The sequence below is a fragment of the Leopardus geoffroyi genome, chromosome C2 (assembly GCF_018350155.1).
Source record: "Leopardus geoffroyi isolate Oge1 chromosome C2, O.geoffroyi_Oge1_pat1.0, whole genome shotgun sequence".
NCBI lineage: Eukaryota > Metazoa > Chordata > Mammalia > Carnivora > Felidae > Leopardus > Leopardus geoffroyi.
This window is the reverse complement of record NC_059333.1, coordinates 149,004,039-149,018,915: the sequence shown is the minus strand read 5'-3', so window position 1 is coordinate 149,018,915 and position 14,877 is coordinate 149,004,039. Positions and strand designations below refer to the sequence as shown.

The window sequence follows — 14,877 nt, the reverse complement described above, 5'->3', positions numbered from 1 at the left end:
CTTCAGGCAGGCCCCCTCTTGCCCAACGACACGAGCAAGCCCCAGGTCAAGCCTGGCCTTTTCCTTTTGTTTTTCAGATTCTGAGGCTGAATTCCCCTAAAAGCACCCTACCTTATCAGGTCAACTAAAAATTTAGTGTTCAAAGGGAGCAGGAGGAACTTGGCAAATGAGGGCCCAAATAATGGAAAACAATGACATAAAATCTATGACAAGCCGTTGTGATACTTCAAAACCTGCCAACCCCTGCGCCCTCCTGTAGAATGGCTTTGTGAATCTTAGTCCTAGAGTAAGAAATGACAGAACACATGAGGAGCAGCCCTTGGGGCCCAGCTGCCTGTATTCAAATCTGGGCCCTACCACTTACTAACAGGACAACCTCAGCTAAGTCACTTAACCTGTTTCCTCCTCTGTAAAACACGTATGATACTGTCACCCACCTCACAGGCCAATAAAGCACTTAGAACAATGCCTGACATATAGAAACCACTCAACAATACTAGCCATTCTTACTAGAAAATGCTTCCACTGGAGCATTTTCCCTACTGTATTATATTCAGTTAGGTATTTCTCTTGTTCCCTCCTTAGCCTTTAAGTTCCCTAGGAAAAGGGACCTACCTGTGCTCATTATTCACTCCCCTGCTCCATTACATAATAAAAAAATTTTTAATTTAAATTTAAAAACCAAACAGGTGAAAAATTTAAAAAGTAAAAAATTAAAGGCAAGAATTAGAAGTCTTTTATTTTCTTGGCTTTCCTACTCTCATCCTTTTCCCTCCCTGACATTATACCCTACACTTCTCCCCCTTCCTCAGCTTTTCCACCCCTCCATCTAATGCAGAATAAACTACCAAACTACAGACATGAAAACTGATTGAACCCAGGTCTCCCGACACTCAAGAGCAACCCCACCAACAGAAGGGCAAGAGTGGGAACAGCACACCCCCTTGATCCGATGGCTGTAAATGCACACAACCTCAGACTGCTGTCTGACGGCAGACCTACTCTTAACACACAGTGTGATCGGCCTCATGTTACCCCAACGTATGGTTAAAAGTAAACCCAAGTTTGCGGATGTTGTGGAAGAGTGAGCATGCTTGCTTACTGTATACTGAAGTCACGTCCTTCTGCAGAACCTCGACCTGGGTACTGGGTCAGTCGCAAGGCTAAAGTCTTGAGCCGTCTCCTGCATTCCAGAAAATCCTGGGTGTGGTAAAAGTCAGTGGAGGCCGAGAGGGGCAGTCCATCCCTCACCCTCACCACACAGGCAAAAAGGATCATAGACATGGTCTGCAGGGGAAGTCATGAGGACACCTGAGGAAAGCAAGGGCACCTTGTTACTGAAGGCAGACGATGGTAAGAGAGACGCCCCCTGCCCTTGAAACGTCCTTTCTGGCTGTTTCACCCTCACCCCACTGTAACTGCAAATGTTGCCTTTATTATTACTTCCCTGGCCTCTACTCCTAGGTCACGGCCTGTCTTCATCCCTTCATTTTCCTTCCTGTCTCTTCTTCACTTATAATCCTCCTTTCCCTTCTCTCTAATGAATCTCTCCCTTTCCAGAAGTCTACCAACTAGGATGAGGGAGAAAGGAATGGAGAAGCAAGGAAGCAGCGCCAGAAAGGCTCAGGAGCAGCAGCAATGACAGTGGGTAGTAGGACACAGGTAGCAAGACGGCCCCGAAGGGACAGGAAACACCAGACACTGAAGCAGCAGGGATGGGGCCCAGTGACCTATGCGTTTCAGGTCACCCAGGCAGGTAGGTGCTGAGCAGTTTTGTTGTCTTATCCTCACCTGCAGTAGAGGGATTCTGAGCATCCAACCTGAAGTTGGTGGCAAGGAGAACAGAAGGTAAAAATGGAACCGAGGGAGTATAGCATGTCCTCCTGAATTTCTCCAAGTGTTTGATCCCAAGCCAGTCTTCGAAATGATGACTGAGTCCCTACAGATGGCTAAAGGAAGTCATTTAGCAAATTATACTACAGTAAGTTACTCAATATTTGGCCATGAAATGTGGGCACTATTAAGCAACAAAAGGAATCAGATCTTGAGCCCTCGTGGTGCCTTTGGCAAATCGGACCAAAACGCTTCTCAGGGTGAAAAGAGAGCCTGGCAGAGCCTGGCTGGGTTTTGGCCCCATCTGCTAACTCTGCAGGTGCTTGCACAGGCCATAACCTACACACGTAGGCCGTGGCAGCCCGCAACCAGGGGTTAGTGAGGTGGCCAGCGTAGCTTTAATGGGTCTTTCCATGCACCCACACATCCCATTTCACAGATTTTCAACGTTTATTTATTTTTGGGACAGAGAGAGATAGAGCATGAACGGGGGAGGGTCAGAGAGAGAGGGAGACACAGAATCGGAAACAGGCTCCAGGCCCTGAGCCATCAGCCCAGAGCCTGATGCGGGGCTCGAACTCAAGGACCGCGAGATCATGACCCGGCTGAAGTCGGACGCCCAACCGACTGCGCCACCCAGGCGCCCCCCATTTCACAGATTTTGTTCGTGAGGTCCTCTACTTGATAGGATGGTAATAGGTATACACATTGGTGGGCTTTTCTTTCAAAGAACTCCAAATACGTCACCTTATTTGGCCTCTCAACTCCTACGAGCAGTAGGAAAGGGGAACCCCCATGATGCACACTACTCTCTTCACCTCTGTGCCTCTATGGATTCTTTTCCTCTGCCTGTTCCTCCTCTGATCTCCCCATATCCAAATCCGCAGCCACCCTTTCCATGACCCCTTCCCAGGCTTGTCTGGCTGGAAGTCTTCCACCTCCTCCGAATTCTCAGAGACCCTATCTCCTTGTTCTCTATTTTACTAATTTTTCATTTCCATCACCTAAGTGTAGGTTCTAAGAATAAACACCCTATCTGGAATGCATAAATGAATAATTCTTCCCATTTTACCCATGAAGAGACTGCAGTGGTATAAAAACAAGAGAAAGCCAAAAGAAAACTTGGTCTACTAGCCAATAGATCCTACAAAGTCCGTTTGTCCCATCTCCCCACACTTTCCATTCAAGAGTAAACATGTGAAAAGCCCCAGGAAAAATACCTCCACACACAAAATTGCTAAATTCCCAGCGCCAGTGGCAGGCCCTGTCAACTGCCAGAAGGCCATGTGGGCCGCACCCCAGCTGCTTGGCCAACGCTGAGGCCTCTGGTACCAAAGAGGTCATCAGGGATTGGGTGTGTTGCGGCTAATCTCATGACCTTCTTATACTTTCGTGAATGCTTGAAATATTTAATTTAGAAATAATTTTTTTTTAATGTTTATTTTTGAGACAGAGAGAGACAGAGCATGAGCAGGGGAGGGGCAGAGAGAGAGGGAGGCACAGAAGCCGAAGCAGGCTCCAGGCTCTAAGCTGTCAGCACAGAGCCCCACACGGGGCTCGAACACGGACCGCGAGATCATGACCTGAGCCGAAGTCGGACGCTTAACCGACTGAGCCACCCAGGCGCCCCTAGAAATAAATTTTTAAAGACTTACAGGCACAAAGCCCTGATAGAGACAGGGGAAGACTATAAGATCAACTTGAGACTAGGCCTTAGGAGCAAAACAAGAATGACAACTTGCTTGCTACCTTGAGAACAGTGTTATTTCAGTGCATGCAAGTTGTAACTATTCTGCAATGCATGTAGAGGAGTGTTTAAGAATACTTGTAATTAAGGGGTGTCCGGGTGGCTCAGTAAATTAAGCGTCCAACTCTCGATTTTGGCTCAGGTCATGATCTCATGGTTGGGAGATCAAGCCCCCAAGAAGGGCTCTGAGATGGGCTCTGTGCTGGGCACGGAGCCTGCTTAAGATTCTCTCATCCTCTCCTTCTGCCCCCTCCCCTGCTGGTGTGCACTCACGCGCACACACTCTCTCTCTTAAAAAAAAAAAAAAAGAATACTTGTAATGAAGATGTTTCTAAAAACACTACTAGATAAGAAAGAACAATATAAAGACACTGAGCCCTCCCCCACCCCCCACCCCCCCCACACACACACCACGCCTAAAACAGAGAACGCGAGAAAGACAATGAATTAATGAGATACCAAGAGAGTCAGAGACTGGACAGAAACGCCCCAAGGCAAAATAAGAAAGACACTGCTTAGGGGGCTGAGTAAATTCTCTGCTCTTTAAAGGAAAAGCAATATACATGTATTCCAACTGTCAACCCCCAAATATCCTCTCTAGTGCTGTTTTTATAGAGCATCTGCCATGTGCCAGGTATCGTGTTAAACCAATAAAAGAAAACAGTGAACTTTTACAAGTGATAGTAATCTAAGAACGAGTTCTACCACTCTCTAAAGGACACAACTGTCCCTTTAGATTCTCTACTTGACCCACTTGATCCTTTGGGTGACCAAACAATAGCATTCAAAATAAATAAAACTGTTGGTCAGTTCTCCCAAGTTACTAGTACTGGAAACTAGTGAAACCCACATACATTTAAGATATTTAAAATTTTTTCTGATGCTTAAATGAAGGGGATACTGGGATATTAAGTGTTACTTGTGTTTGTGTATACATATGAGTGTGTAAACATACAGGACGACAGCTGCCTGAGAGGTGGAGGGATTTTACACACTGCTGTGTTAGAGTCTAAGAACAGAGACAACATTGTTTTCCCCTTTTTGAAAATGTACTTTGTATTCTAAAAAATGAAAAAAAAATTAATACAAATAGGGAGAGACTCATCTTTGTGTCCTCACAGCGCTTGGTAAGAGCTTTGCATACTGTAGGGAGCTGATGTTTGCAAATTCAGATTATGAACTATGATGAGATGATCTGTACTTGCATAAGAGATCTGACCACTGCTCAAAAAAGAATGAACTGGGGGCCTTTGCTTCTGAAAAGGCAGAGTGAAGGGCTTTTTTCCTACTCCCACTAATAGTGGTATAAAAAATATGGACACTATATACAACATAAACATAAACAAACATCTGAAAGGTGGGGACAGGAAAGCAGACTGGCTAGGGACTTTGGAACCTGAGGAATGGCACAGTTATGAGTTTGCTCAATTTTCTTTTTGCCTCAGATATCCTAGTCTTGGTGCTGGAGAAACCGGCAACCCAGAAATGCCAATGAATGCAGGCAGGAAAAAAGAAAAAAAAAAAGCCCAACGATGAAAAAGAGCCTGGTCTCTCCAGCCAAAGAACCAGGAAAGGTGCGCGCAGCCTAGCAAAACAGTAAAGGTTTAGACAAAAACATTCTACTCCAGTCAAACACCACAGAAAAACTGCAGCCATCATATACCCACAACAAAGGCTGAAATAAGAGCCCAGACTTCTATTTTTGCTTGGCAGTAATGAGGTGTCCCCACCAACTCTCCACACTGCTGGAGTGTCAGAGATCAGGTAGGGAGCTACAGGCAGCAAAGAGCCAGCCTCTCCCATTGTATCATTAAGGAAACAGAAATCCCCTTCTCTTCAGGGACCCAAAAGAGGCCCAGTGGGGAAACCTGAACTTTTACTCCCACCTGGAAGTAATGAGATAGTACCTCCACCACCCCTGCTAACACAGTGTCAACAAAGGCCAACTAAAACAGATCTAAATAAGATCCAGAGTCTCATAACACCCCAAATGTCCAGGTTTTAATAAAAAAAAAAATCACTGGTCATACTACGAACCAGGAAGATCTGAAATTGAATAAGAAGAGACCATCAACTGATGCCAACATCAAGACGATAAACTTTAAAGTAACCATCATAGGGGTGCCTGGGTGGCTCAGTCAGTTAAGTGTCCGACTTTGGCCCAGGTCATGAATTCAGGGTTCATGAGTTCAAGCCCCACATCACGCTCTGTACTGACAGTTCAGAGCCTGGAACCTGCCTCGGATTCTGTGTCTCCCTCTCTCTCTGCCCCTTCCCCACTCAGGCTCTGTCTCTCTCTGTCTCAAAAATAAACATTAAAAAATTTTTTTTTTAATTTTTAATAAAAAAATAAAATAAACCATCATAAAATGCTTCAATGAGCAATATAAACACACTTGAAACAAATGAAGAATTAAAAGTCTCAGCAAAGTAATAGAAGGTATAAAAAACCAAAGGGAAGTTTTAGAATGTAAAAAAATATAATAACTGAAGTAAAAAACTCAATAGATGAGCTCAACAGCAAAATGGAGGGGACAGAAGAAGGAATCGAATCAGTAAACATGAAGACAGAACATAAAAATTACTTAATTTAAACAATCTAAGAGAAGTTAGATTGAAAAATATTATACAGAGCCTCAGGGACTGTGGGACTATAACAAATTATCTAACACACCTGTCACTGGAGTCCTAAGGAGAGGAGAAAGAGGGTAGGACTGAAAAAGTATTCAAAGAAATGTCTGAAAACTTCCCAAATTTGGCAAAAGACATAAGGCAACAGATTCAAAAAGAATAAATCCCAGGGGCACCTGGGTGGCTCAGTTGGTTGAGCCACCTGACTTTGGCTCAGGTCATGATCTCACTGCTCATGGGTTCGAGCCCCGCGTCAGGCTCTGTGCTGACAGCTCAGAGTCTGGAGCCTGCTCTGGATTCTGTGCCTTTCTCTGACCCTCCCCTACTTGTGCTTTGTCTCTCTCTCAAAAAATAAATAAAAACATTAAAAAATGTGTTTAAAAAAAAGAATAAACCCCAGAAAGGATAAACCTAAGGAAATCCATGCCAACAAAAGTAACAAACTTAAGAAAACTAAAGACAGAAAAAATCTTAAAAGCAGCAGAAAATAATACAGAGGGGGGAAAACAATTCAAACGACAGCAAATTTCTCACAGAAACCATGGAGGCCAAAAGGAAGCACGTTTTTAAAGTGCTAAGAGAAAAGAACTGCCAACCCAGAATTCTGTATTTTCAGCAAAAATATCCTTCAAAAAGGAAAGGAAAATTAAAACATATTTAGATGAAGAAGACTAAAAGAATTTGTTGCCAGCACACCTGCTCTAAGAGAATGGCTAAAGGAAGTTCTCTAAACAAAAAGGAAATGATAAAAGAAGGAAACTTGGGAAACAAAAACAAACTCAAAGAGAATAAAAACATGGGAAAATACAATAGACTATTCTTCTCATGAGTTTTGTAAGTTATGAGTTTTGTAAGTTATATTGGATGACTGAAGCAGTTACTAGAACATTTCTGATACTCTCAATGTATTTAGAGGAAATATTTAAGACAATTAGTAATGGCGGGTACAGAGATGTAAAGGCAGGTAAAGTTTCAATGCTTCACTTGAAATGGTAAAATCCTGTCTGCAGGAAACTGATAAATCATAAATATGCACAAACATAGATGTACATACATGCATATATAAGTACGCATATGTACACAGGTGTATACTAGAGCAACCACTGAAAAAGCTATACAAAGAGATACATTCAAAAACACCATACGTAAATACAAATGGACTTCTAAAAGATGTCTGAATTATTCACAGGAATACAGGAAAAAAGAAAACAGAATTTTAGTGCTCACTTTGGCAGCACATATACTAAAAATTGGAACGATACAGAGAAGATTAGTGTAGCCACCGTGCAAGGATGTCACAAATTCATGAAGCGTTCCATATTTAAAAAAATAAATAAAGAAGAAAGAAAACAGAAAAAACAGAAAACAAAAAGTAAAAGACCATATTAAGCCCTAACATATCAATGATTACAGTAAATGTAAACGGTCAAAATACATAATTAAAGACAGAAATTGATAAAGTGGATAAAACACATGATCCAATTATTTACTTTCTACAAGAAATTCACATCAAATATAACAATATAGGTATAGGGGCGCCTGAGTGGCTCAGTCGGTTGAGCAGCCGACTTCAGCTCAGGTCATGCATGATCTCTTGGTCCGTGAGTTCGAGCCCCACGTCGGGCTCTGTGCTGACAGCTCAGAGCCGGGAGCCTGTTTAAGATTCTGTGTCTCCCTCTCTCTGACTCTCCCCTGTTCATGCTCTGTCTCTCCCTGTCTCAAAAATAAATAAAACATTAAAAAAATTAAAAAAAAAAAGCAATATAGGTATATTGAAAGTAAATGAATAAATATACCATGCAAACATTAATCAAAAGAAAGAGTAAGTTATATTAATATCATAAGCAGACTTCAAAGCAAAGAAAATTTCCAAAGATGGAGAAAAACATTACATAATGATAAAAGAATACATCTACCAAGAAGACATAAAACTAAATGTATATGCACTAAATAATAGGGGTGTAAAATAGGTGAAGCAAAATTGATAAAGTGAAAGGAGAAATAGACAAATCCACAAAATTACAGTTGAAAACTTCAACATCACTCTTAACAATTGATGGAAAACCAGCAAAGATATAGGAGATCTTAACATCACTATCTACAAAAGTAGGTAATCAACATTTATAGAACACTCCATCCAACAACAGAGTTCCTTTCAAGCACTGACAGAACATATGGCAAGATAGACGTGGGTCATAAAACAAACCTCAACAAATTTTAAAAATGCACACAGAGTATGTTCTGGGACCACAATGTAACCAAAATAGAAATTAATCAAAGAGAGGCACTAAAAACCTCCAAACACTTAAAAATTAAACAACACACTTTTAAATAATCAATGAGTCAAAAAGGAAGTCTCAAAGGAAATTTAAAAATACACTGAACTGAATAAAAAGGAAAACCTATCAAAATTTGTGAGACACAGCTAAAGTAGTGCTAAGAGGGAAATTTACTGCACCAAATGCTATCATTAAAAAAGAGGAAAAGTCTCAAAATAGTAACTTAAGCTCACATGTCAAGAAACTAGAAAAAGAAGAGCAAAAAACAAAAACAAACTGAAAACAAACAAACAAAAAACCCAAAGCAGGCAGGAGGAAGGAAATAATAGAAACCAATGAAACTAGGAACAGAAAAGTAATAGAGGAAATCAATGAGATAAAATTTTAGTCCTTTCAAAAGATCAACAACATTGACAAATCTCTACCAAAACAACAAAGAAAAAACTAGACAAGAGACATATTACTAATATCAAGAATCAGATAGGAAATATCACTATAGACACTATGGACATCAAAAAAATAAACAATGGAATACTATAAACAACTCTACACCCATAAATGTGACAATGTAGGTAAAATGGTCAATTCCTTAAAAAAACACTACCACAATTCAACCCAATATGAAACATGTAATTTAAACAATCTTATAACTAAATTTCCTATTAAGAAATTTTCATTTGTAATTTTAAAACTCTGAAATCTCCAAGTCCAGATGGTTTCACTGGAGGATACTACCAAACATGTAAAAAGGAATTAACACCAATTACACACAATCTCTTCCAAAAAATAAAAGAGGAGGAAATAATTCCAAATTCATTTTATGAAACTAGTATTACCTTGATATTAAACCCAGAAAACTGTAGACCAATAATACTCATGAATTTATATGTGAAAATCCTTAACAAAATATTAGTAACTAGAAATCAGCAATATAATAAAAAGAATCAGACATCATAACCAAATGAGATTTATTCCAGGATGCAAGGCTGGCTTAACATAGTAAAATCAACCACTATAATCCATGATATTAAAAGACCAAAAAAAATGATATCAATTAATACAGAAAGGGTGTCTGACAAAATTCAACCCTGCTTCATGATAAAACTTTCAGCAAAATAGGACCAGAGGTGAACTTCGTCAATTAGAGGAAGAGCATCTACAAAAAGCCTCCAGTTAACATCATACTTAATGGTTAAAGACTGAATGCTTTCTCTCTAAAATCAGGAACAAGGATGTCTGCTCTCACAACTATTTTTCAACACATTACTGGAAGTTCTACTCAGTGCAACAAGGCAAGAAACAGAAATAAAAGGTATAAAGATAGGAAAGGAAGAAACAAAACTACTCCTATTTGCAGATGACAAAATCATCTACATGAAAAATCCTGAGCAGCCCACCAAAAAAACCTTCTAGAACTATTGAGTTCAACAAGGTTGCAAGACATAATATCAACATACAAAAATCAATGTACTTCTATAAACTAGCAAGAACACATAGAAACCGAAATTAAAAATAAAATACCATTTACAATCACACCAAAAAAAGATCCCAATAAAGCTATAATTTTTAAAATAAAATACTTATAAATCTAACAATACATGTACAGACTTCTATGAAAACTACAAAACACTGCTGAAAGAAGTCAAAAAAAAGTTTTAAATGAGAAAATACATCATGTTCACAGATTGGATAACTCAACATAGTAAAGATGTTAATTCTCCACCAAACTGACATAAGGGTATCATGTAATTCCTATAAAAATATCAGAATGACAGTTTGTAAAGATAGAGTATTCTAAAATTTATATGGGAAGGCAAAGAAACTAAGATAGCTAAAACAACTTTGAAAAGGAATAAAGTGGAAGGAACCATGCCATTCCATTTCAAGACTTATTATATAGCTACGGTAGTCAACATTGTGTGGTATTGGCAGAGGAACAGACACACAGATCAATAGAACAGAAGAGAGAACAAAGAAATAGATCTACAGCAGTACAGCTAAATTATTTTCAACAATGGTGCAAAAGCAATTCAATGGAGGGAGGACAATTTTTTCAATATTTGGTGCCAAAGCAATGGATAGCTATAGAAAAAAAAAATATTGACCCAAACCTCACACCTTACATAAAAGTCAATTCAAAATGGATCATAAATGTAAATCTAAGAAGTAAAACTATAAAAATGGAAGAAAATGTAAGAGAAGATCTTCAGGACTTGGGGATGAGTTCTTAGACATGACAACAAAAGCATAATACACAAAAATCAGTAAATTGGATTTCATCAAATTAGAAACATTAGATCTGCAAAAGCTCATGTGAAAAGGAGAAAGAATATGGACAATCCAACGACTGGAAGAAAATATCTGTAGACCACATATCTGATAAGGGTCTCTGTATATCTAGAATTTATAAAGAATTCTCAAAACTCAACGGTTAAAAAAATCCAGTTAGAAAATGGGCAAAGTACGTGAACAGACATTTCACCAAAAAGAATATACAGATGGCAAATAAGCACATGAAAAGATGTTCAGCATCACTAACAAGTCAGGGATAGTAACTTAAGATCACAATAAGATAATGCTCTATACCTGTGAAAACACCTAAGATTTTTTTTAAAGTGAATGCTGTCAAGGCACACGGAGGAAGTGGATCTCTCATACATTGCTGGTAAGACTATAAAATGGTAGAGTCGCTCTGGAAAATAGTTTGGCAGTGTCCTTTACTTTTATTTATTTATTTTTTTTGGCAGTGTCTTAAAATTAAACATGCAAGGGCGCCTGGGTGGCTCAGTCGGTTAAGCATCCGATTCTTGATTTCAGCTCAGGTCATGATCTCAAGGTTTTGAGATTGAGCCCCATGTCAAGTTCTGCGCTGACAGCATAGTGCCTGCTTGGGATTCTCTCTCTCCTCTCTCTCTCTCTGCCTCTCCCCTTGCTTGTGCTTCTCTCCCTCTCTCTCTCTCAAAATAAATAAACTTTAAAAAACAAAACTAAACATGAAATTAACATATGATCTATCAATCACACTCCTGGGCATTTATCCCAGAGAAATGAAAATTTACATCCACACAAAACCCTGTGTACAATTGTTCATAACAGCTTTATCTGTAATGGCCAAGAACTGGAATCAACCAAAAATTCTACAAATACTGAATGGTTAAATAAAATATTACATTCATACCACAGAATACTACTCAGCAGTAATAAGAAATGAACTACTGAAATTCAGAACAACTTGGATGGATCTCAAGAGCACCGTGTTGAGTGAAAAAAAAAAAAAAAAACAAAACCTCAAAAGGTCACATACCGTAGGAATCCTTTCATGTAACATTCCCAAAATGACAAAATTACAGAGATGGAGAAATGACTAGTAGTTGCTAAGGGTTAGAGATGGTGGGGAGGAGGTGAATGGTTGCAATTATTATAAGGGAGAGCAAAAGATCTTTGTGGTGATGGAATAATTTTGTATTTTGTGACGGTGGTGATAGGAATCTACATTAAGTGCTAAAATGGGCATGGAGCTATACATACTTTATATCAATGTTGATTTCCTGGATTTGATATTGTACTATACCTAAGTGAGATGTAACCAATGGGGGGAAAGTAGGGTAAAGGGTATATGGGACCGCTCTGTACTATCTTTGCAATTTCCTAAAACTGGAATTATTTTTTTTTAATTTTTTTTTTTTTAACGTTCATTTATTTTTGAGACAGAGAGAAACAGAGCATGAACGGGGGAGGGTCAGAGAGAGGGAGACACAGAATCCGAAACAGGCTCCAGGCTCCGAGCTGTCAGCACAGAGCCCGACGCGGGGCTCGAACTCACGGACTGTGAGATCGTGACCCGAGCCAAAGTCGGCCGCTCAACCGACTGAGCCACCCAGGCACCCCTGGAACTATTTTTTTTTTTAATTTTTTTTCAACGTTTATTTATTTTTTTGGGGACAGAGAGAGACAGAGCATGAACGGGGGAGGGGCAGAGAGAGAGGGAGACACAGAATCGGAAACAGGCTCCAGGCTCTGAGCCATCAGCCCAGAGCCCGACGCGGGGCTCGAACTCACGGACCGCGAGATCGTGACCTGGCTGAAGTCGGATGCTTAACCGACTGCGCCACCCAGGCGCCCCTCCTGGAACTATTTTTAAATAAACTTTGAAGAATAAAGTATTAACTTCAGATCTTTATATCACTTACTTAAATTATGCTCCCACTTGCTTTTTATGTGTAAGCGTCATTTTTAAATATCTCTATAAGTAGGGGCTCTGGATGGCTCAGTCAGTTAAATGCCTGACTTCCACGCAGGTCATGCTCTCATAGTTTGTGGGTTTGAGCCCTGTCTCGGGATCTGCACTGACAGCGTGGAGCCTGCTTGGGATTCTCTCTCTGACCCTTCCCCACTCATGCTTTCTCTTTCTCTCAAAATAAATAAACTTTAAAAATAAAATAAAATAAACATCTCTATAAGTAGATCAATAATCTTTTCTGCTAATTAACTGTAGTTTCAATGATTTCTGCTTGAATGTTGAAAAACATGTTTTATAGTGAGCAGCTCCATAACTACATGACATTTCCAAACTAGAAGGTATTCTAATCTCAGGATTAATTAAAATAAAAGCTATCTGCATTTAACTAGTATTCAGTTCAAAAAATAAGAGGTAGTGGGGCGCCTGGGTGGCTCAGTTAATTGTCTGCCTTCGCCTCAGGTCATGATCTTGTGATTCGTGGGTTCCAGCCCTGTGTGGGGCTCTGTACTGACAGCTCAGAGCCTGGAGCCTGCTTCAGATTCTGTCTCCCTCTCTCTCTGCCTCTACCCCACTCACAATCTATCTGTCTGTCTGTCTCTCTCAAAAGTAAATAAACATTAAAATTTTTTTTTTTTTTTTTTTACATTTTATTTATTTTTGAGAAACAGAGTGAGACAAAGCATGAGCAGGGGAGGGGCAGAGAGAGAAGGAGACACAGAATCCGAAGCAGGCTCCAGGCTCTGAGCAAGCGGTCAGCACAGAGCCTGATGCGGTGCTCGAACCCACGAAACGTGAGACCGTGACCTGAGCTGAAGCCGGACGCTCAACCGACTGAGCCACCCAGGTGCCCCTAAAAAAATATTTTTTAATAAATAAAAATAAGAAACAAGAAGTAATGGTATAAATCTGAAAAGTCATGCCACAATAATAAAAAAATGTATTATCGATTATACAAAGACAAAAGCACCCTCCGAGTACTCATACAAAGACAACAGTCTCTTCCAGGTCTTCCCGGCTCCCTACAAGCCAGTAGACTGGCTTCCTAACCTAACACCATGCCTGGCACACATGAGAAGCCTTCAGTAAAAACTGTTAAGCAAACAAATGAATGACCTAACAGCTGCCTTATTTTTGCCCACTGAAACAAGAAATGTGGGTTTTCAGATCTTGTCATATCCTAATCTATATTTTGAACACTTTTCCACAATAAATTTCTACTTGGAGAGAAAAAGACATTTATACAGATGGAATTTTTCTGAAGTAGAAACTGAATTAGTAATCAAATATACATACCCAAGTCACTGCTACCACGCTTTATAAAAATTACATTTTAATCTGCCTCCCCCATTTCCTAAATCCTCTTCTCAGCATCTATTTATAAACTGCTCGTGTCATAGATTATCCCTACTCTACCAGCAAAGACTTTGTCCTTAGCTGGAGGCCACCCTTGCTTGTTCCCATTGTTTTTTTTTTCCTCACCCTTAGCCCACCCCCAAATCCCTACCACATATGCTCCTCCCCCTCCTCCTCCAAAAAAGAGGGAAAGAAAAAGCATGAGAGAAAAACAGCATTAAATGACCAGACCATGACCAAGCCTTGCAAAACAGTAATGCAAACAAACAACGAATTTCATTGGGCACACAAATACTCAAACACCAGTCTTCGCCATGAGGCATATTACCCACTCCTCAAATACACAATACAGAAAACAAAACTGGGTTAGTCACCCTTATTGAATTCATCTTCAACTTGAGAACCGGTAACCTAATGTGTAGATCTCTCAGGATCCTCTGTTCCATGTTTCTTGGGGATGGTGTGGGGATAGGGAGGGTACACATAACTCTGAAATGAGTTAAAAAGAGTAGGGGACTGAACTTGATAGCGACTAACATTACGTGCGAGGCACTGTGCTAGGAACTTTTAAACTGATAATGTTATTTACTGTTCAAAACTATCTATGAGGTAGGCATGATCTACACTGGACAGGTAGGAAAACTAAGACATAAGCGAGAGAGCCAGGTTTCAAACCCAAACTTCCTTACTGAAAACATCTGAAAGCCTATACAATCTTTTCAATATACTCTGCCTCTCTAAATCCAATTTTGGGGATCACAGCTACCCTATTTCTATTTTCTCTTTCTCCTAGA

At 39.9% G+C, this 14,877-nt stretch overlaps 1 protein-coding gene and 1 non-coding gene across 3 annotated transcripts in view; one reads left to right on the top strand and one right to left on the bottom strand.

Moving 5' to 3' along the window:
• Window positions 1-14,877, bottom strand: part of SEC22C (SEC22 homolog C, vesicle trafficking protein) — a 34,743-nt gene that overhangs the window by 15,982 nt on the left and 3,884 nt on the right. For both annotated transcript variants that reach the window (XM_045436998.1, XM_045436997.1), the window contains one exon: window positions 1,103-1,311. In XM_045436998.1, coding sequence (XP_045292954.1) covers window positions 1,103-1,284 — 182 coding nt within the window. In that variant the 5' untranslated portion in view covers window positions 1,285-1,311. The remainder of the gene's footprint in view (window positions 1-1,102; window positions 1,312-14,877) is intronic.
• LOC123576242 lies at window positions 7,431-7,536 on the top strand. Its single transcript, XR_006701262.1, has one exon. It is a non-coding gene; the product is annotated as a U6 spliceosomal RNA (small nuclear RNA).